At 37.6% G+C, this 24,445-nt stretch overlaps 2 protein-coding genes across 2 annotated transcripts; one reads left to right on the forward strand and one right to left on the reverse strand.

Moving 5' to 3' along the window:
- LOC5573752 (protein crossbronx homolog) lies at window positions 1-6,488 on the forward strand. Its single transcript, XM_001654730.2, has 4 exons — window positions 1-261; window positions 329-393; window positions 455-558; window positions 5,874-6,488. Exons 1-4 carry the CDS (start codon window positions 194-196, stop codon window positions 6,327-6,329), a joined length of 693 nt encoding a protein of 230 aa, XP_001654780.2. The 5' UTR covers window positions 1-193; the 3' UTR covers window positions 6,330-6,488.
- Window positions 6,369-24,229, reverse strand: LOC5573751. The gene is made up of 5 exons (XM_001654729.2): window positions 23,995-24,229; window positions 23,657-23,932; window positions 23,278-23,580; window positions 6,971-7,135; window positions 6,369-6,910 (listed from the first exon to the last, which is right to left on the reverse strand). Exons 1-5 carry the CDS (start codon window positions 24,109-24,111, stop codon window positions 6,557-6,559), a joined length of 1,215 nt encoding a protein of 404 aa, XP_001654779.2. The 5' UTR covers window positions 24,112-24,229; the 3' UTR covers window positions 6,369-6,556.
- Window positions 24,230-24,445: the final 216 nt, after the last annotated feature.

Here is a 24,445-nt window from a genome sequence, read left to right on the forward strand (position 1 = left end):
TGTCGAAATCAATTTGTTTTTGTTTACCTTCGAAGTGCGAAAAAGTTTTTGGTTTCGCGCTGCAAAAATGCAATAATTTTGGTGAAATAGCTGTGCAATTTAGCTAGAAATGTATTAAAATTAGTAGTGAGATTATTATTTACAAAATTACTAGTGTAAATCTTGAAATTGTTCGTAATTACGCTAAATTAAGATGACGCTGGATTCTTACGACAAGTTGCTTGGAACCGTCCTGCAGGAGTACAAAATTTTAAGCGAATAGTAAGGCAAATTTTCAATAATAATTATTAAATTGTTAAACGAATCTTATTAACTTCCTTGATTTCAGCAAACGATTGCAAAACGAAGATTTGGGTGGATTGTACGTGATTCCCTCGTTTGAAAATAGTTTTCGTAAGTTACTTTTTGACCCTGTGATTTGAAAGTTGCAAATTCAAACATTCTTTGATTTCAGTTTGGTTCGGAGTGATATTCGTTCGCAGCGGTCCCTACAAGGATGGCGTTTTCCGCTTCACGGTGTCGCTGCCGGACAAGTTCCCGAACGATGCCACCGTTCCGGTAAGTGTGAGATTTGATGTTGATACCTACGGTCATTCCACAGTTATGAATCAACTAAGGGTCACTTTGCGGAAGATTTGGGTTCTTTGGAAATTGTAATGACGCTTTACAAGAACGAATTCTTATTATTTTAAACTTTAACTTCAAAATTTACATTGACTTACGATAAAGTGTCGATTTTTATAAATAACATTCAAAAATTTTGAATCAGTTAAAGAGGTAGATCGTTATAAAATTATAAAATTACCTCACCCCTATACTTTCCCGCATAATCTGGGGTAGATGCAGGGGTATATCCGGTCTACTGTGGGCCAGTTTCAAATGCAACATTAATTCCTCTACCTTTTCGTCATAGTTTTTTAAAAATAGAATATCATCAGCACTTGATGAACTTGCAAAGGGATAGCATTCGTTATTTTCTGCAGTAGTTTAGTAGACATATTCCGTAGAAAATACTGAATTTTATCCTAGCCAATCGCATCTTTAGTAAAATACATGAACTCATTTCGTCGTTTTGTTTTATTTTTTACAAATGATTCCTACGGTGTGCTTTGATGTTAGTTAAAAAAAAAAGAATAAATCATTTCAAAATGTTTGGCACAAAATAACAATTCCTTATTCCTGTTTCATATAATTTATTTATTTTTACCGTCATTATAAAAAAAAAGTTTTCCTAGTATGGCATTCTAAATGTCAAAGTTAATCATATTTATCCTCCGTTTTCATGAATAGCAACACCGATCGAAGGTGACTCCCAGATATTTGTCCTCCCTCACTTATAAATACCCTTCCCGTGGTGATATTGAAAATGCAGAGGTATTCTCGGTCTCTAGAAGCAACAATCATTACACACTTACAGTCTCTTCCTTCCCAACTGTGAGGACTTGGACGGCGCGGTTAATATGCAATAATATGAGAACTGCTAAAATGTGCAATTCGAGAGTAAGCGAAAAGTCCCATCTCTTATTCATTTGGAACGAAATGCAAATCTTACCAGTTCCTATCAATCACGGAGTAGCAACCATTGACATGTGCAGTAGGGTGTGGCTTATTTTTCAAAAGTTCTCAAAACCAAAAATTCGTGTGCTCTTATGAATTCATATCACATTTAAAGAGAAACCACAAAGTTTGAGCTAAAATATTAAGATTTAGTGGTGGCGTAAGCGTCTTGAAGGCGAATTTTCAAGTTAAAAAAAATGACCTTCGTTATTTTCTTACCAATTTTGAAACTTTCAGCTCTATAACCTTTAAATTTTTTGAAAATTTTGTAGAATATCAAACTTGTCTAAAATCGAAACTAGTCTTAGTTAAACATAGTTTTCTTTAAATTTTTCCTTATTTTACTAAAAAAAATCATCTTTGTTTGAGTACAGCTCCATGAATACTCAACCGATTCTAAATCTTTTTACATGTTTTTGAAGCAAATTCAGTTGTTTTCAAACTGTTCATACAATACAATTTTCTAAACAATGGTTTTTACTGAGTTGTTTAACAAAAACTACCCAAGACGATTTTTTTTAAATGAAAAATGTGTTTTTTTATCAAATATTTTTTTTTTCACTGGAAATTGCATTTTTTTCTTTTAAACTTAAAACTTAAAGCATCTTGTTCTGATAACGAGTTGAACAGAGCATATATTTTTTAACATGTGAAAAAATATATCTGTTTCAAAATTATCTATCTGATGGTACATTATTTTATTCGGAATTTGACCGCTAGATGGCACTAGTGGGCATGGAAGTTTTACTCTTGTTTTACAGATATTTCAGGAGCCTGACCATTTAGAAGGATGGCGTCTTCGGCAAAGTTGTTTAGTAAGTTAAAGACTCACTAGACGGCGCTAGTGAGCATGAAACTTTTGTTTGCGGATATCTCAGGAGCCTGACCACTTAGAAAGATAGTCGTCTTCGACAAAGTAGTTCAGTAGCTCAAGGGCTATCATTATTTGAACCATGAAATAGGATATTTTGCCACCAGGCGGCGCTAGTGAGCATGAAATTTTTGTTTTACGGATACTGCAGGATCTTGACGTTTTAGACAGGCACTTTCGGCAAAGTTGTTCAAAAGCTCAGCGACTATCATTATTTTACCAAATCTCAAACTATAAGGATTAAACAAAGAAAGAAATTGAGCTACTGAACAACTCTGCCGAAGACGCCATCTTTCTAAGTGATCAGGCTCCTGATATATTTGCGAAACTAATGTTTTATATTCCCTAGCGCTGCCTGGTGGCAAAATTTTGGATCAACTCGCTCAAACAATGATAGTCCTTGAATTACTGGACAACTTTGCCGAAGACGCCATCTTTCTAAGTGGCCAGGATCCTATCAAGATTGTAAGATCTGCGAAACACAAGTTTCATGCTCACTAGAGCCGCCTAGTGGCAAAATCTCGAATTTCTTGGCTAAAATAATGATAGCCCTTGAGCTACTAAACAATTTTGCCGAAGACGTCATCTTTCTAAGTGGTCAGACTCCTGGGATATTCGCAAAACTAAGGGTGTTGTACAAAGTACAACGCGCGACCACTCGCGTTACAGAAATTCGCGCGACGACCAAAAGGTTAACCAAAATGGTCTGACTTTTCTAGAGGCTGCAGAAAAACCTTCTGAGACTCTTACGTGATCATACCCCAAGCATTCAGATTCAGATTCATGAGAACAAGCTTTAGTTATTCTTCTGGTGGTTTCTCCAGAAATTTCTACTGGAATACGTTCAGGAACTTCTCTAGAAATTCCTTTAGCGATTCCTCACAAACTCTTCTAGGAATTCGTTCAGAAATTCTTCCAGCGATTTTAAAGGAATAATTAAAGAAATTTATCAAGCATTTTTATGGGGCCTTCCTTAGCCGATTTGTTAGAGTCCGCGGCTACAAAGCAAAGCCATGCTGAAGGTGTCTGGGTTCGATTCCCTGTCGGTCCAGGATCTTTTCGTAATGGACATTTTCTTGACATCCCTGGGCATAAAGTATCATCGTACCTGCCACTCGATATGCGAATGCGAAAATGGCAACATAGGCAAAGAAAGCTCTCAGTTAATAACTGTGGAAGTGCTCATTAGAACACTACGCTGAGGAGCCGGCTCTGTCCCAGTGGGGACGTTAATGCCAAGAAGAAGAAGAAGAAGATCTTAATGTTGATACTATAAATGATTTAAAAACATTTAAATCCGTCGACTCAATGAAATTTCAATTTACATAATGGCAGCTCGCCCCGAAGTAAAATTTGCCGAGGGGTGATTCAAAAGTGATTTCCATACTAATTTCAAACGTGTTTTAAAAATAGTTCCAATAGACCACGGAAAATAGTGAAATTTTAGGTTCTTGTTCATTTTTTAACGTAGATTCAGAATATGTAAGACACATGATACCCCTAAAGAAACCAATTCTTGGGAGTATCTTGAACGAAATTATAAATGAATTCATTAAGGCTAAGAAGGATTCAATAAATGAATTCCTGAAGACATTTTGGAATAATGCCTTAAATATATTTAGAACAAAAAAAAAAATGAGTGTGGGGCTGAATTCGCTGTTTTTTTTTTTTTCATAAAATCTCTTTTGATTCCTGTTTGTATTATTTTGGTTTTTGATTCATGTGTGTACTCTTTTTGATTCATGTTAGATATTTCTGGTCTCCTTTTTCAAGCACGAGGTCTCTAAAGCTATTGTTTTCAAGTCACTCTGTTGCTACCAGCCCTGCTCATGATATGCTTCCCAAGAATCCTCAAAGGAGTCCTTCCCAGGGTGCTTTCAAAATTCTTCTCAGGATGCTTTAGACTTGTCCAGTGATGCTTCCCGAACCCTTCTCGGATGCTTCTCAAATTATTTTCAGGGTGCTTCTAAAATTCCTACTAGGATGCTTTCAAACTTTTTCCTTTATCCTTCCAAAAATCTTGGATTCCCGGATGCAGCCTTAATTCTAGAGCCCTTACCGGATGCTTCCAGAATCCTATTCGAATACTTACAGAATTCTTCGCGGATGCTTCCAAAATCCTCTACAAAATCCTTCTAAAATTCATCCCAGAATGCTTTCAGACTTTTTCCTAGATGCTTCCACAAATCTTCCTAGGATTAGAATTCTTCTAAAAGTTTTCCAGGGATGCATTCAGTTACCTTTTAGTAGCCTTCCAGGGATTTTTCCAGACGTTTTCCAGGAATGCTTACAGAAGCCTTCCAGGGCTACTACAGAAGCCTTCCAGAAATTCTTCGGGGAGCCATTCAGGGATTCTTCCGGAAGACATTCAGGTATGCTTTACGAAGTCAAGCAGAAATGCTTGCAGAAAACATACGGAAATTTTTTTGGTGGCCACTCAAGGACGCTTCAAGAAGATTTTCAGGGATGGGTCCGGGAGCCTTCCAGGAATGCTTCCAAAAGCCATTCTGGGATGCTTCCAGAAGCCAGTCAGGGATGCTCCCGGAAACATTGCAGAAATGCTCCCAGAAGCCGTTCAGGGATGTTTCCAGAAGATTTTCAGGGATGCTTCCTCAAGCCATCCAGGTATGCTTCCAGAAGCCCTACAAAAATGCTCCCAGAAGCCATCCAGGGATTTTGCAGGAGCCATAATGCTTCTAGAAGCCATTCAAAGATGCTTCCGGCAGCCATCCAAGGATGCTGCCAGAAGCCACCCAGGGATGCTTCGAGGAGCCATCCAGGGATGCCATCAGAAGCCTTCAAGAAGCATTCCGGATATGCTTCCAGGAGATATCCAGGTGAGGGAATAGATATAATAAGGAATAAAAATTGTATTATTTTTATATTCTTCCTTATACATTTTTGTATAAAGAAGAGCTCTTGGGCTCTTCTAGCTTAATTTAACGGAATCCATGGCTGATCCACTGCAGAATTCGTTTGTGGTGAGCATAATTAAAATTGAGGTTTCTTTTCTATTGCATGATGCAGTAGATAAAGAATGATTGATTGGTAGATTTCTTTGAAAACCACATATATTAATAGCATAGCGTTACCTTTTTATTCCCTACACCAGGGATATTTCTAGATGCCATCCAATGATGCTTTCAAAAACAATCCAGGGTTACTTCCAGAAGCCATCTAGGGATGCTTCCAGACGTCTTACAGGAGAGCTTCAAGAAGCGTTTCAGGGATATCAAAACTCTTCAAGAAGTTTTCTGAATTATTAAGACTATTTCAACATGTTTACAGATAGTTCTGGAAAACCCACAAGAATGTATAGTGGAAGGAACTTACACGGAGAGAAATTGTCTTTAATTCTTACTAGTCAAATAAGATAAAAAATTTATAAAAAGTAGTGCCCCCTTAACGAATCCTTATGTGTCTCAAATCAAACCCCATTTCACAGAACGTCGTGTTCCAAAGCGAAACCTTCCACCCCCTGATCGATCCGTACAACGGCACGCTGGAGCTGGCCGAAGCCTTCCCGAAGTGGAAATCGGGCGAAAACCACGTCTGGCAGCTGCTCAAATTCATCCAGTACATTTTCGCCAGCTTCGACGAGTACATGTCCCTGGCCGAGCAGAGCGCCAACAATGTGGCCTACGAGCTGTACGGCCAGAACCGGCCGGAATTTCTCCGCAAAGTGGAAGAATGCGTACGGCTCGGCCAGAGTCGGCTGTACGATCCGGCTCCGGTACAGGACCGCAACTACATCGTGTTCGATCGGTTCGATAGGGAAACCCATGGTCCGGTACTGGAGTCGCTGAAGCAGGGCAAAGCCAACGAGGTCACCACTCCGCCCTCTTCCGGTCTTTCGTGGGTCAAAGAAGGGGTGTTTCAACCGCTGAGCAAACAAGGTTGATTGGTTCTTGGGTAATCCTGTACTGAGGAAGTTCAAAAGTTTTTGTTGTCGTCGAGGATGATGGTTATTTGACTATTTATTTATTGAGATGTAACTAGGATGAACAAGAATGGCAATAATATTCGCTAATTATACGTATTAGATTGAACTAGATACAACGATTGAAGGGAGCATGACGCTACGTCGTCTATTCGGGTAGAACGGAAAAGAAATCCCTCGGACGGTTCCTATCTTCCGTTGACCTTGCTGTACTTTCCGGTGTGCAACCGCTTAGCTCTTCGGTCTTTGACGATTCGGCGCAGGATATCGAGCAGGGCCACTCCCAGGACGGTGAAGAACAGAATGCCGGCACCGATGGCAAAGTTACGGAATCCCGGATATACCTGGGTCAGTTCGGTTTCGCTGATGTGGATGTGGATACCTTCCGCCTTGGGTAGATTCGATTGTCCTGGGTATTTGTGGTCCGTGTGGGGGATGCTCGGGGACAGGGTCGGCGCTCCCGGTTGCAGTTGAGATTCTTCGTACAGGTTGGCCACCAAACCGTACTCAACGTGCGTCTCCGTTAGGGCAGTCTCGACCGACTGAAATAAAATGAGATTAGTTGGGGGTTCCTTAGTCTTTACGAAGTTCGAGATACTTACAGCCCCTTCGACAGATGTCAGGGATCGGGACCATCCAAATCCTTCCTCGTCGGTGTAGACACTGATCAGCTTTCCACGGAATTCACGGTAGGCTCGCTCCTCGGTGCCCACCACGGTGACGTTGATGATAGTGGCCGGACTCATATACCGGACGGCGTTTATCGTCTAGAATGGGTTCAATAATACATATTACATAAACAGGTGAGACAATAATCCAATGGTCATAGTTGATATCTTTTTATGTACCCTTTATAACATATCTGGAAGTTCAAACCTTCCAGACTTTCAAAAACATTTTTTTTAGATTCTTTCTCATTATTTCCTTGCAAGTCTCTAAAAAGCCTCTATTTTCAATGGAAGGTCTTTTAAGTCCCTAATTGAAATAAAATGATTTCTTGTTTTTTTGCTTATTCTATTACGTGACTATTCCACAGATTATTTAGAAATTTCTTCCCAGATTCCTCAAGGAAAATCTCCAGGAATTCGAGATTTCTAATGGAATTCTAAGGACTCCTTCAGTTGGAATCGTTGAAAATCTTAAGGAATTTTTTGGCCTTAACCATGAAGGGAGCATTTGGAAAGTGTACCTGCAGTAACAATCCTTAGAGAAATATTTTTTAAAACTATCGGCGAATTTCTGGAGGATTATAAGTACTTTGAGAAATACCTGAAGAAACTCGGAACCAAACCTTGAATCACCTTGAAACCTTGAATGATTTTCGGTTGAAATCTTGGATGAATCTTTGAAGATGTTTTTTGAAGAATTATGGGAGTAATACCTACTGAATGTACTGAATGACTGACTTGAGTAATTCTAGCGAAATCCCTAAAGAAACTTTAGATGGAATTTTGAGGAATATGTAATTGAAAAGAATCCTTTGGGAATCTGTGGAATCCTTGGATATATTCTTAAAAGAAATGTAGGAGAATTTTTCCGGGAAGATTTTCAGAGAAAAATAATCCAGTTATGATTATATTTTTAGAATTTATTGAGTATTGTTTGGTAAAAGTTTTATCTAGACCTGTAATAATCCTTGCAGGAATTTCTAGAACGACTCCTGGTGCTATCCCAAACAGCCGTAGCGACATATTAGATATGTCGAATCGATTCACCGAGTTCATCGAATCATTTAAATCGTTCGATTTTCAAGTTCATATAAAAATTACCAAGCTCTCAAAATAAGACCAAATTCAATTACTAGATTCCATCAATTAAATACCGTTTGATTTGAAAATCAAATAATAAACGCTTCAAGACGAGTTCTGAACTTGGTTCATCAAGTCATTAAAATATTCTTACTAATTTGAACCGACACAAAAATCGAATGCAAAAAATCGATTCACTCGATTTTGAGTGATCCATCGATTAAAAAAAACGAGTAATTGGAACGAAAAAAACGGTGTTCGGAACATCGATTCAAGCTATTCAACAAGACCAAGCTGAGGGTCGTGGGTTCGAATCCCAACGATCGAGGATCTTTTTGGGTTGGAAATTTTCTCGACTCCCAGGGCATAGAGTATCTTCGTACCTGCCACTCGATATACACATGCAAAAATGGTCAATTGGCAAAGAAAGCGCTCAGTTAACAACTGTGGAAGTGCTCATAAGAACACTAAGCTGAGAAAGCAGACTATGTTCAGAGTTGGGACGTAACGCCAGAAAGAAGAAGAAGAATATCGATTCAAAATCGCCCATCGCTAATGCTTCCCACACAAACATCCTAAAGAAATCCTCCCAGAATTCCGTTTTAGATACCTTCAAGAATTCAACATGGATTTTTTCCGTACAGATCACAGAAATAACCTCAATCATCAGGAATCGCTCCAATCATTCTGTCAGATTTTTTTCAAGAAAACTTTCTTCTTAGTCTTTCATGAATTTATCCTGTAACTATTCCATCGATTTCCATTGGTTCCCGTTTAGAACATCATCAATACTCCAACCAGTAGTTTATCCAAGGAAACCCTCAGGCATTTTTAGGATTTCCTACAGCATTGTCGTTCAGGATGTCTTTAAGATTTCAACCAAGAATTTGCGTAAGGATATCTTAAGGAGTTACTCCAGAGATTCCTTCTATGATTCCTTTAGGAAATTTCTCGAGGAAATCTTCAAATAATTTCTCCAGGCATTCTGTCAGGGAAATCTTAACAAATTATTGAATATAACTTTGGATGGAACTTGCGTAAATTCTAAAGCAACCCCTGATGAAAGAATTCCTAGAAACTTGAGGAAGTCTTAGAAAATTTCCTAGATATATGATTAGGATTATTGAAAAAAAAAATCAATCAAATCTTCGGATAGTATTCGACAGAGTTTTTAGAAGGAATTTCTTAAAAAAACATCAAACAGAAACTCCGAAGAAATTTTTACAGAATTTTCAAAGCAATACCAGAGAGTAATTGTGAATGAATTGTAGAAGAAATTCGTATGAAAATTACAGCTTCAATAGCTCCAAAATTTTGCGTAATTTTTTTTTTTTTTGGGTTTCTTGCAAAATCCTCTATCGATTTTTTCATACACTCAGGAATAAATCTTCGTAGATTTTCTTGAAAGAACTCCTTTACAAATCTGCAAGATGTCCAAGAGGAACAACTATAGAAAATGGTGGAAGAATTAACTTATAAATATCTCGAGGGAATTTAAAGATAGTATCTGGGGAAATTTTCATCTCTAAAGGGATACATTCTATCAATTCTCCCAGAAACTCTTCCGATGGTTTTACAAGGGATGTTCAAGTGAGTTTCTCAGGAAATCTTAAAGCACTCCAACGTTACTATAAATATCTGGAAGGAATCTAAAGATAGAATAGATTCCCTCTAGATATCTATAAACTAATCCCAATCTCAGAGTGAATGCATGGATGGTTTTCTGGATTCCATAGGTTTCTTATATGGTATCTCTTTGCAAAACATTAAAACGAAATTCATCCATGAGCTCCAGCACATCCTCATTAGATATCCAACTAATACTTTCAAACATTCTCAAAAGCATTTCCTAAACATTTAGGCTTCTAATTTTGGAGAAAATTTAAAAGAACTTACTGTTCATTCTCTTTTCAGTAATTTGGATAAAATTTCTACAAATATGCATGTAAAAATCCTTGCAGTGGATCCTGTTGTAAATCCTTGAGGCTTAAGAAATTTCTATACAGATTATTGTGCGTATCCTCTAAATTTTCTTCAGAAAATCATCGAGAAACAACTGCAGGAATTATTCCGGTGATTTCTCCAGATATTTCTTAAAAATACTTTCTGAGATTCATCCAAGGATCCCTCCAGAAACTCATCTATTGATTTCTCCGGTAATTCTCATAAGCATCATTCCAAAAAAATCTTGAACGATTTTTCACGATATGCTTAATGAAAATATTAAAAGTCTTCAGAGATTATTTGATATCTATTAGGGACTTCCCAGGAATATTTCCAGGATGTATACATAAATTCATCAAGATTTTTTCAAGAAGTTAATCCAAAGACTTCTCTAGGAATTTATCCAGACTTTCAGTAGTTCATCCTAGAATTACTTCTGTAACATCTCCCAAACATGTCGAGTAATCCCTCAGATAAATTCTCCATGGATTCTTTAAAAGCAAGTAAAAGCAGTTAAAAGTATGTAAATTTAGGTTATTTAGAAAATTCCTGCTCTCATTTCTCCTGCGATTACGCCTGAGATTTTCCAGGGATTTCTCTATGTTCCTTTTAGTAGTTTTTCCAATAATTGTATTAGCAATTTATCTGGATAATATCTCCAGGCTTTCTCAGGGATCAACAATTTTCTTAAGAAACCCTTGACATTTCTTCAAAAGTTTTATCAGAAACTACATTTCGATTTCCTGCAGAAATAATTCTCGATTTTTTTTTTGAATTTTTCCAAAAAAATCTGAAAGAAAAAGTATTGATAATTCTCTAGAAGAATTTATGTACAAATTTTAAAAGGACCTTTTAGAAAATTCTGAAGAAAACCATTGAAGATACACTGAATGAGTTTATGAACCAATCCCAAGAAGAATTAACGGTAAAGTTTAGCTGTACATTTCTCGAAAAATTTCTAGGAAAATCATTGGGGATTTCTCTCAAAAGTTTACGAAGAAATCTTCGAAGAAAAAAAACAGGAGAAACAGAAATCTTACAGGAGTTTTTGGAATATTCCGTGAAAAAATCCATTGGATGAATACCTAAAAGAAACTTCAGTCAAATGTAAGAAATAAATTCCCGGATAAAATCATGGAACTATACTTAGAATTTTCCTTCTTCATACATGAGGTCTCCAAATTTACTACTTTTTAGATACTCAGTCCTGGTAGCGACTGCATCAGCATTCAATTCAGAGATCTCTTACTTATAATATAGAGTGTCGCAGAAAGTATGGGCACGACTTTACCATACTGCAATATCTAGACTAGTGCAGATAAAAATCTGATTTTCACACATTTGATTTTTGAACCAATCAAGCGTAGATTTTTAATTTTAACGCTTTTCAAAGTGTGCAAATATTTGACTTCACCAAATAAAATTTGTTTTTGCATACTTTTGCAATAGGGGGAGATCCCCCAGTACCGGACAGCACCCAAAGTCGAAAATTTGAGAAATCATGGTCCAATCAAAATGGTGTATTAGTAGAAAAGAAAGTTATTATGGACTAATGTTTGCCTAGAATAACACATTCTTGAAATATGCATACCTTTTTAAAAAAGTATAAGTTTGAAAATCTTAAAAACAATTACGTGTCGGCTTAACATTTAGCCTATTTAGTAATAATTTTTTTGAATATGAAAAAAAAAAAATACTTTGGATCACGTAAGCATGATCGAACATTATCCTTATTAGATAGTATGAATGTATTTTGTACCATAATTGAACTAAATGTGGACTAAATCGATAGTGTAATTTCTATTGATTAAGCATCTCCTGTCCCCCAGTTTCGGACAAGTTGATTTGTTATATGATATCTTTGTAATTGTTCAACCAGTGTCTCAGAATACTTCCATTTTTCATGGATTGCGTCGATCATGGTATCAAACATGCAATAAAACTAAGAAGAATAAACATTCAGAACAACATCGTAAAATGTGCTATTTTTCATCATATATGAAAGAGGTTTTCGATGGACATCTTGCAAGCTAAGAAAAATTCAAATTGTTCTTGTAAATGTTGCAAAAGTGTTTTCTCTGTTCTCGTCGATTTTAGACGTTCAATGTCTTCAGTGAAGTTATTCGTAATTGAGTTTTGCATCTTCTAAGAAAAAAATATAAAGAGTGGCCCTTGATTTAAGTATGAATTTTGACTTAAACTTTTTTGTTTGATGAAACTTGTGGCTGCGGTCTTCTGCAAACTTTTAGAAAATGTTATTCTGTACAACTTTGTCGAAGACACTTTTGATCTTACGGCATTCAAAAGGACATACATTAGACAACTTTTGCTGTCAAAACTGTGCAAACGTCATTTTTGGAAATTGAGAAAATGTAATTTGAAAACTCGAAATTCGCATGTAACTCACAAGATTTCAAACTTATGCTGCCCTCGGCAAAGTTTTAGGTTTTAACTAGATCTACTACTTTCCCAAACACCTTTTTTTGGAGAAATGTAAAACAAAAAATATAGAAATGATGATACGATTCATATGTAGCTCACCTTATATTCATTACTATGAAACATTAAGTTTTATAGTAAAATACTAGCCGAATACATATAATAGTGTCCTGGAGTATATAACTGTATAAGCGGTGGAATAATCTAACATTAAAAAAGCCAAGATTACCAAAAAGTTTGCAGGTTTTGAAAATTATTGATATAATAACAGTAAAATTATATTACTACTACTTGAAAAATTCTTTTATTAACCCATATACTGCCCCTCTTTGCACAACAGTCCCATGTTGGAAAACAACAAACAGAGAAAAAGACGATTGAAATGTGATAAATATCTACATATCACTGTTTGTTGAGTACACGAACAAACCTAACAAATTTCTTTTGAATTCAAGTTGAATATTTGCCTTGAAATGCAGAAAAAGCGTAGCGAGACTGTTATGCGATTATATACAATATAATATACCAATGTATTTGCATACCAGTTCCATCATGTTCATCGGCTCGTTCGACAGCTACTAAAGCACTCATTGTTATTAATGGATTGGTTGTTTCATTTACTATTTATGTTCTTTGGCCGTAAAAAATAGTTATAATAGTACAGTCAACTCTCCGTAACTCGATGTTGAGGCGACTATCGAGTTAGGAAAATATCGTGTTAAAGAACACAAAATTAGGATAACTTTGGTTAAAGGGGCATCGAGGTATCCATGAAAACCCACATTTACTACACGTTCTATAACTCGATATCGAGATGCGGAATAGCGAGTTACGGATAGTATACTGTATGTCCATGGATGAATCGCCAGATAAAAAAAACATCGGATTGAATGCTTTCTCAAAACACACGTCATGATGTGGAATGCGCTTACAGTAATGAGAGACACAGATGATCATCTTTTGGATAATGCGGAAATGGAATCCGATGGAAATGATTCGAGATGTTCCAGAACAACCTGATTCAGGACGAATCTAGCTAATCTGTTATATGGGAGATCCAGAATGACGAAACAATTTTTTCAGGCAACTTCTGTAAGCCTTGACCGCAGATCTAAAATACAGTGGCTCGTGGGATGTGCCGAGCCAAAGTCTTTCTGCATTTTCCCAATAAGCAGATGAAGAAGACGATAATTGCTGCTGGTTTTATATGGAAATCTTGCTTTCGCGTTGAAAAGTTTTTATTTTGCACACTTGCAAGCAAGTACTCCTTAAGTCAATTTAACCAGTTATCGAAAAACGCAAAAATAAGACATAGAACATCGACTCATGGAGGTTTCACTGTATAATTGATTTCCCTTTACTTCGTTACACATCAGTGAATAACTAGTAGTACCTAGTAGTATGCACTGAGAAATAATAATAGTCACAGAATTACTAAAGTTTATGCATCAATTACTATTTTCTATCTACCTCTCTTTCATTCTGCTGTGAATTTCTACACTAAATGTCATTCCGCCTGGGTTGAAGCTTAGCAGTGCTTCAACCCAGGTGAATTGACAAATAGGAATAAAATTCCCTGCAGAGTGAAAGAGAGGAAATAGAAAGAAAATAATCATTAATGCATAAACTTTAGTAATTCTGTGACTACCCGTGTTTCTCAGTGTGTAGTACTAGAAGTGGTACCCATTCTGAGCCCGACCACTATACGGACTTTGATGTGACTGTTATGCGAATATTTTCAAGATGGGACAACACAAGTGGGGTTTGTTTTTGTACAAGTTAGGAACAAAGGCTACTTTTTTAGCAGTTTTTATCGATCTTCTGACGATGTTGAGTTGATTTATGCAAAAAACGCAAATCGGTCAAAAGTCGACATCGCACTGTTATGCGATTATGGGCAGTATAGGCCCTCATCACTCAGCGAATACTTAAGGACATATCTCCATGAGTACCAAAATGGCCTCTAATATGGCACCTTACTTCCCCCTTCACTTTCTGCTCCCTCCTCCCACGCTTCTCACAGTGCTTTGGAGAGCGATCACAAAAAATGATTATTTGAAGTTACTAACCTTATTGTAGAGGGGTGGTTTCTTAACTGAAAGCATTCCATAATGTGTTTTTCACATATTACCAGTTTTTGAATGCAAACACGTAGTTATTGCTGCGATTTGTGTTGTGAAATATCACTCACTACCGAACCACTTCTTCTTCGCGCACCGTGTGTTGTTTGTTGGCCTTTCGGTGCCCGTTCTAAAACTCACTTTTAATGGTTTTTCTACTCACCGTATCTATTCAAAAAACTGATGCGATAGTTGAAACACTTAAACTTCCCCCGCGCCGTGCTCCTCGGAGCAATCAATCACTTAAATTCATAGATTTGTGCTCGAAAAACAAAACCGGAACGCGAATTCACTAGGCCAACATTGTTTATGAATGGGAGGCGCTCTCGTTGATTGGAAGTGATGTCAGTTTTTATGTTTGGAATTAAAATTGTTTGGATATTCATACGCTTGATTCAACCTCGTAATCAACAATTTCAAAACACTCAAAAGGTGTACATAATGTCACAAGTGTTGCAAAACATTTTTATGCGTGAGAGAAACAATGTACGGTGCAGAGCTACTTGGGCACTTCCATGATTCACTTTGGCATGGGGGTTTTTTATCAACCGAATCGTCTGAAACTTTGCACTCAGAAGCACTTCAGTACGACGCACATTGTGGCCAAATATGAGCTTCATAGCTTTCAAAAAACCCCATTGCCGAAGTGAATCAAAAGTGCCAGGAATAGGATCCGGCTCCATACGGCGCAATTAAACAGCAAAAATGAATATTAGATATTATACAGTACAATTGACTGTAGAATTCAAATGCATACTGATGGCAACTTTCTGCGTCCGTGAGAAGCGAGAGAAGAGAGGAGAAAACTGTGAAACTGTGAAAAATGCTTATAATTTTGGTCAAAAAACATGTTTTCACTACCAAATGAAATAAGTTGTAATTTTGAGCTTTTATGAAGCTTGTTGATGAATTCATATCGACAATAATATTGTCGCGCGCCCACAAAATCGGAACGCGCGTGTGGGACACGCGACGTGTGACTCGTTCCCGACATAACTGTCATAATGACATGTGTGGTGCTGCATTCTTACGATGTTTATGAACACAGCGCACTATTCAAATATTAGTCGCGACGCTTGGAGATTGAGAAAACATATATTTAAAAAAAAATGTTTGTCCTTTTTTCTGTCGGATCCATAATACCTTTGTATGAAACATGTGCAAGTAATACTGCCTACATAATTCTGTCGGTGGAGATATACATGGAACATGATGATTTATTTTTGGCCGACGCACTTAACATTGTGCTCCGCCTTGTTAGGTGGCTCGAGAGGGTGGCAACATTATGTTTACGTGCTCAATGAACTTTCACCTTAACTGATTCAAATATTTTTTTGTCAGTATACTGCTGCACATATCTTGTTTCTAAAAGTGACCAGAGGAACTCGGAAATATTCCTGTGGCTGGATTTATTCCGGTGGGTCACTGGGTCAAGTCCGGTAAACATGGGATATTTTTAGAGACATGCCAAACCCTAGTTATCAAATTCAATCGTTTCTCAAAAGGTTTATGCTGATGCATTTTTCTTAAAATTCTATGATATAGTGGCCACATTATGGCCGATTCTGAAAATTATCTGTGATTTGAAAAATGCCTACCTACAAGGGCAAAGAAGCTCAGTACCCTTTTCACCCGACCTGACCCAGTGATCCGCCGCAATAACTCCGACCAAAGGAACATTCTCGAGACCCGTTGGCCACTATTAGAAACCAAATATGTGTTTGAATAAGCTGACAAAAAATAATTTAAATCCGTTAAGTATTCGCTGAGCGGTGATAGATTTTAGTATATCTTCTCTGAAGACATCATGCGTCTCAAATCGACGAGAACAAAGAAAACATTTTTATCCTGCTAAAATGTCAATTCGGACCATTGTGCATTGCATTTTGATGAGTTCGCAGAATTCGTTCATCATGTAATGCTTTTTCTTCAGGAATAGCAGTTTATTACAATTTCAAAATAATATTGTAATATTCTCAAAACCTTCTGTATATAGGCTTTTTTGATACTATTATTGACAAAATTCATGAAAATTAAATGTATTTTGAAATACTTGTGCTAATGATAAACTGTCGGAAACTGGAGAATAGGAGGTACTAGACCAAACTTGTAGTTTGTTTACATTAACTTCAACTTTAGTGCAAATTATAGTCACATTTTAAAAAATATGATTATATTCGTTCATGTTTGCATGATTGAAATGTGTGTTTCGTATTCAAAATCGTTATTAATTGAGTTTAATTTAATGCGAATCGTCAATTTTTCGCGATCTTTCGAACATCTTTACTTTTTAAAACGTCGTACAAACAAACAAACAATTTTTGATACATATGACAATTTTTTATCACGTGTAACCTCAAAACTTTTTGGATGGCCTCTTCCGCCCTATCTACAAGAATGGGCACAGACTGGAGTGTGCCAATTACAGTGGAATTACCCTGCTGAATTCGGCGTACAAAATTCTGTCGCGCATCCTGTTTAACAGACTGAGACCGCTCGAAGAGTCCTTCGTCGGTGAATACCAAGCTGGTTTTCGTGAGGGCCGTTCGACAACGGACCAGATGTTTAGCTTGCGAATGATCCTAGATGAATACCGGGAGTATAACTTGCAGACTCACCATCTGTTTATTGATTTCAAGGCGGCGTACGACTCAGTGAAAAGAAATGAGCTTTGGCAAATGGTTTTCCGGCGAAACTAATTAGGCTGATATGTGCTACGCTGGATGGTTCGAAATCAAGTGTTCGGATCGCAGACGAGGTGTCAACCTCGTTCGTGACCTTAGACGTATTGAAGCAGGGAGACGCGCTTTCGAATTTACTGTTCAACATTGCACTCGAGGGTGCTATTAGGAGGTCTGGCGTGCAGAGAAATGGCACTATTATCACAAGGTCGCACATGCTCCTTGGCTTTGCGGACGATATAGATCTAATTGGAATCGATCGCAGGTCAGTGGAAAAGGCCTTCGTGCCTCTGAAGAGGGAGACTGCGAGGATAGGCCTGACCATTAATTCTACCAAAACGAAGTACATGTTTGCAGGTAGAGATAGAGTCAGGCATGGTGGTGTAGGTGCTGAGGTAGTGTTTGATGGGGATGTGTTTAAAGTTGTTGAAGAATTTGTTTACCTTGGAACACTTGTGACATGTGACAACGACGTTTCCCGCGAAGTGAAAAGACGGCTGCGAATAGGGCCTTTTACGGACTACGTAACCAGCTTAGATCCCGCAGCTTGCAAACGGAAACAAAATTCGCCCTGTATAAAACATTGATTCTTCCGGTGGCTCTCTATGGGCACGAAGCGTGGACGTTGAAAGAGTCAGACCGGAAAGCTCTAGGTGTTTTCGAGCGTAAAGTGCTGCGGACAATACTCAGTGGGAAACTCGAAAATGGTGTGTGGTGCAGACGCATGAATCACGAGTTGTATCAAGTGTACAAAGATGCGAATATTATCAAGCGTATAAAATACGGCAGACTTCAGTGGGCTGGTCACTTAGTGCGAATGTCGGAAGAAAGAATTGCGAAAATAATATTCAGCAGGGAACCAGGTAGAGGTCGGCGGCTTCGGGGAAGACCACGAATACGCTGGCTGTACGCAGTGGAAGAGGACCTGGCGACCCTAAACGTTCGGGGCAACTGGAGAAGTTTTGCCCAAGACCGACGAAGATGGAGCTCTACAATACGCCCGGCAATGGCGTGACGCTACGCTGTAGCCATCAAGGCAAGGCAAGGCAGATAACCTCAAAACTTCAGATGCAAACAGCACGCGTCCAAAAAAATCTGATTTCCAATCATTTTCTCACAAAAACTTGATGACAAAATGATACAGCGTTTCGTTTAATTACTTACGACGTTCGTAAACCAGTGTAAGATTGACAAAAGTAGTGTTTTGTTTTGATTTGTGGTCAACTCACTTTGTCTTTCCATATAACAGAGCGGTGAAAGTAGGGGTTAGATTGCGAAAGTTGAGTATCGTTTTAAAATTCCGAAAATTATTCATTATATAAGCAAAAATCTAGTAGACGTGGAACGTGTAGAATTTCGTCATGGATCAATAAACTAAGTTTGTTTACTCTTCTAACTTACGGCTGTTTTTTGAATAAGTTTTTGAGATAGGGTAACCAATATATTTTGGACCCCTATATATTTTGGACCCCCTGGGCCGTTTTCCTGCAAATTTCCCTGTTTAAATCGAAAGACCAACTCAATTCGCATGCCATTTGGAAAGATAGGACTATTCCGCACTTGCATCAACCGTTTGTACATAGAAAATGTGTTTATTTTATCTGAAATTAATTTAATTTACTCGGTTCATCCATGCAACCGTTACAACACATTACACACAGAAATTGAAGCCGTCAGAAATTTTTCAAATGTAAACAAAAACTTTTTTCAAATTTCTGAACCAAAGGCGAAGAATTTCTTCGGTTGTCTATTGTCAATCGATTGATTAGACTATGGGCAAGCATATTATGCAACCAGTGTCGTGGATTTTGTCGCTAAACGATAAAAAATGCCGGGGGTCCAAAATATATACTTTGAGGGTCCAAAATGTATTGGTGTGTCCAAAATAATGAAAATCAGTGCTTCACAATTCAATTATTTTTGACGTTTTCTGGACTCTACATAACCGTATGGGCATTTTTGTCTCATAGAGGAAGTTTTTCTCTACATTATAGCTTGTTTTTTTGACTTGGTTACGTTGTGCAATTAATTAATTGGGACAAAAATCTAAAATCACTTCCTTAGGGGGTCCAAAATACGACCGTTACCCTAGTTTTTCTTCCAATACACAATCTTGATTAGACCTTGATTTCTGTATTTTTCGACGTGCATGTCCGGCATTGGGGGATCTCCAGCTATTGATTTTGATCATTGCCATAAGCCATTTTACGAGCCGTTTCAGAACAGCTGATCGGGATTAAATCCAGCGTGATTTTTAACAACGCCTTATTTTACCAAACGGGAACACGGAGAGAATGGCAAAAAAGAGATCCAAAAATGTTCGTTACTGCAACATTACACCTAGTTATTATAACAGCTATGCACATAAAAAGGCACTTTTGTGATCAGAAATATTAAAAAAAAATTCTCCATTTATCTTTTCGCCTTGATGAAAAGCTACGCTAGGAATGCGAACAGTCATCAACCATCATCATCACGAAAACTGATGACGATGATTGAGTTCTCCCAGGTGACCAGCTTTGTAAAATGGCTCATTGTGAGTCGATATCTTAAACAATGGGCAACCATGATAAAAGCGCGTAAATTGATCAAAATGTTGCGCATTTCTTTCACCACTGGTCTATCGCGGAAACGCTAATAAAAGTGCGCAATTGCAGCAAATCGGGTAGGTGTCTTCGTAAATCAAAGAATAAATGCTCTGAAGACACCAACAGGATTGAACGCAATCCCGCACTTTTATTCACACTTTCGCACTTATGAGGACGCACTTCGCAGTCCAGTAGTGAAAGAAATACACAATATATTTTTTGCATTTCATCAAAGGTGACAAAAATAGAATGAAAATCAATTCGGGCTTATTGAAAAGTAATCCTACGAGAGCATTTTTTATTCTGATTAAATATAAAGTATTGAAACAGTATTCATCTTTTTACTTTTTACAACAAGGCTGATAAATTATTACTTTTCTTTTATGTCTGATACCACTTGGAAGGTACGAGGAAAGAATAACAATAAAAATGAAAAAAGTTAATAGGTATTTTGAATTTTTTATCTTCAACTTTTGCTCTTTTTGATTCATTTTCAGGATCGTCCTTTCACATGTTTTTTAAATAAAAGAAAATATACTTAAGTGAGGTCAAGAAAATAAAAAAAAAACAAATTTTCCCCTTCAAAATTTTCGAATTTTTCAAGGGGGGTTATTATTTTTTATGTTTGTCCATAAAGATCAAAGGTACACAGCAAAAGAAAAATAACGATTTTCATCAAACCTGTCTTGATAGTTGTTGGCAAGCTGGAGTTATCTTGCAGTAAAAAAAAACTTTGTTTCATATTTCGCGTGTAGTATCTGTGAATCCCTGTTAGGCCATAAAACACGTAAAATATCTCAGGATACAGAATTTCGCTTTTCTAAACAATTCCTTCATGAGAGTTCGTCGTAACAAAAACTTGCAAAAGCTGGGGAATGGTAAAGAAGGATTAATCTTCGCGTCCAGTATCCTAAGACCGTAACTGCAGTGATCGATTTCTCTTTGACGATTTTCTCACTAGGCAAGGCAATTGTTATTTTGGTTCAGTAGAAATAACTTTTTGTTTGTCATCGTGCATCGTAAAATGCTTCAAAATTCGATTGAATATTGAGTACCGTCGGACGGGGCTACTTTTAATGCCGGGGGCTACTTTGGACACTCACTTTTTGAATTTATTTGCAGCATAAATATTAATCTGAGCAATTTTGTGTCTTCAGCACTTTTATTAACCAATGTATGCTCTACCACTAGGCATGAACTATTTTTGAAAAAAACATCAACAATAACAGGATAAACAAGAATACATTTCAAAAAAGTCCGAATACATATTCACAAGCTATAAAACATTGGCTATGTAAACATTGTTTGATTTCTTCCCAAGTCGTGGAAAGTTATTGGGAGCATCACACAACTATCAAATTGTCATGTTTCATAAAAAAATGTGAAATTGTTTTGCTAAAAATTGTTGGTTTTATTAAAATCATTGATCAAAGGCCTTATTTTTACGACTTCCATTTAGTTATAATATTCTATGTTGTATATTTTACAACATAAAAAAATAAAATAAATATTTGGAAAAGTGAATAGACATAAAACACATATATTTCAATACGTAATAATGTAAAGTTCACAACATAATCTCTAAAAAATATTTTCCGTCATATTTTATACGAATTTGCAGTACAAAACAATTGCATCCATTAGTTTCTAAAATAAACAACTCTTAAGCCAGTTCTTAACTGCTAAGAAGCTAAAAGCATATTACAAAAGCAATTTTTCACTTCTTCACGATCTTGCACAACTTTACTTCATAGATTGCGTTTTTAATGAAAATTACTTTTAGTTACAGGTATTCATGTGATCCCTCTACATACCGTTCGTGTTATATGAAGAAGAATAGAAAAGACAGTTTTTGTACATTACTCAATAATCATCGTAGTATCTAGTAGATACATTGTTCGTTTAGGTCAATTTAAAAATCAAGCATTCGTAACTGATAGTTCCATATAAAGGGAAGTTGAAAGTTTAAGTTTCATACTGCAAACTGGAAAGTCCGAATAGCATGTTTCACTGAAATTAATGGTTATATATGTGTAATTGCTGAGCTTTGCAATTTTCCAAATTATGTTTTTCAATGAAAAAACGTTCCATTACATCACAATGGATGATAATTAATTTAATCAGTTTGAAATTCATAAGGAAAAATCATTCTATTACCAAATTGTGAAAATTTCTGAAAATGTCCAAGGTAGCCCCTTTTTTGTCTTGAAGGACACACTTTTTTCACTATTCCAGCACTTTTGTTATTTCTTGTTGGATTTGCCTCATATTTTGCACATTTTTTACATACATGTACAACTTAAATATATGTAAGAATCATCAATATCTATCCATAATTCTAAGAGTTACAAATCCTCAAAGTTGAAGAATGTGGAAATATTGTCAAAGGAAGCCCCGTTTGACGGTAGTACTCCATAAAGAAAATTTGATTAAGAGAAATCGATCACTACACATACGCCTGTATGATACTAAACGCGAGAATCGAACACCTACTTAAGAAAGGTGCAGAGATCTCTACGACCGCTCATAGGTATTGTGAAATGTTCAGAAGGATAAGTAACCTGTGGCTTACTGTCGATAGACATTCTGGCAAGATGCAGATAACATTTGCGCATTTAATACAGATGAAAAGAAACTCACAAAATATCACCAAATTAGGCCATCGCGTAACATTCGGCGTCCGATTCTCACTCAAGGTCTAAAAACCCAAGGTAATTTTTTTTTTTCAAGAAAGTCCTCAATCTAATCAATTGTTGAAAATCACATGTTGTCGCTCACTAAGCTACCTTTAGATACGTTTTACACTGCAAGTATATTATTGGAAAAATACCAAAAATGTGATTTCCGCTTTACTGTTGACCTCCCATATCTCCTCTAGGTTGGTTTGGCCCTGGATGGTTTTGATGACTCCCCATGGTCCCTTCAATCACCTTCAATAACTCCATAGTCTATATCTTGATATCTCCTTATCTTGACGATCCCTTCATTATCAAGATGTGAAGAGACAACTATCTATCAGTTGCATTTTTCCCACGTTGAAGTTCAACAATCACTACAATCGATTCGGTTCGACCCAAAAGGCCAAGTTATCTCGATGGGCCATATAAATAAGAAACCGGTTATTTTTCAAACATCTGACAAATGGCGTACCTATATTGACACATTGTGAAATCGGTTCGCCTGCAGTAGATACCCGTTATCAGGCTCGGGCACGTCAACCTACTAATTTGCAGTAGCCGTGTCTTCTGCTGCTATCTATCGTTAAATTCCAATCAATGACGACGGGATGGCAGCGCAACTTCAGAAAACGGTTCAACAAAGAAGACCCCTAATCTAGCACTGCAGCTCCGTTATCTTGGCCGTCGTCGGCAAAGATTATTTCCACTCACCTTGAAGCTTCTACCGTAGTGCGTCTCTCCGGATATGGTTTTGTACGTTTCCACTTTGCCTCGGAACACGGACAGGGGGAGGCCAGATATGACCGTTGCCGGCAGGAGGAACTCCATCCGTGTGTCCGACAGATAAGAGATATCTTGATCGATGTACTTGTACGTCGTGTCACGATTCTTCAGGGTGGCGTAGGCCAGAATTGGCGAACCCAGTCGAGTTGAGTTGGTCCATTTCTTGAACACCATATCGCGGAGTTCGTACCTCTCCGGATACTTCTCACCGAGGACCATAAGCGATCCTGTCTGTAATATCCAGGATAAGGTGTAAGAAATACGGTTAGTAGATTATTCACAACTCCACATTGCCCTTGAAACGTACCACTTCACCTGCATCATTGGAGCAAACCTGCGTCGATGCGTTATACGTGCAATATCCACTGAAGTCCTCATCGAAAGTGGCTCTACCAATGTACTTCAGACTTGTGTCCAACTCTGGTAGCCCTCCGAAGTTCGCCGATTTCAACCAGAGCAACAGTCCATGGGCGCCTTCCTTGCAGACATGTTCCAAACTGCGGTCTGTGTGATCCACATCGAATGACTTCACCGTGAGGCTCATCAACGGAGAACTGTTATCACAAATTTCCGACAGGAAATTCTGTAGAAAAATGATTCACAATCAAATCACCCATTGCATGACTCATGCCGCCTCGAACAAACCTTAACGTTGACTTCCTGCTGACATCCTTCGTAGACACTGGCTTGTCCTAGAGCACATCCTAACAGGATCAGCAGTCCCGTTGAAACTGCAGAACACGGTCGAAATTTGAACTTCATAGTTGTTTTCACCAGTTAAAACACCCCGGATGGCTCTACTCGCGGTCAAATACTGCGCTAAGGTGTGTAAAATCGAACATCGCGACCTGCGGATCGATTCAGCTCTTCTGATATTAGGAGCTGATAAGCTGATATCGCTATAGCGTAACATCGCCGCACCGAGGCGCCCTCGTGTGTTGCGATTCTGTCGAAGAGTGGAATCCACATTTGATTAGACCCGGGGACGCATTCGACGTCAGTTCCACGTCCAGTCGATACGTGTGTGAACTTCAAATGCTGCTAATGCTGATATTCGGACTTCATGCGACTAATCTTGCGCAGAGGCTTGATGTTT

This window comes from Aedes aegypti, chromosome 3 (genome assembly GCF_002204515.2).
Source record: "Aedes aegypti strain LVP_AGWG chromosome 3, AaegL5.0 Primary Assembly, whole genome shotgun sequence".
In the NCBI taxonomy this organism is placed as follows: domain Eukaryota; kingdom Metazoa; phylum Arthropoda; class Insecta; order Diptera; family Culicidae; genus Aedes; species Aedes aegypti.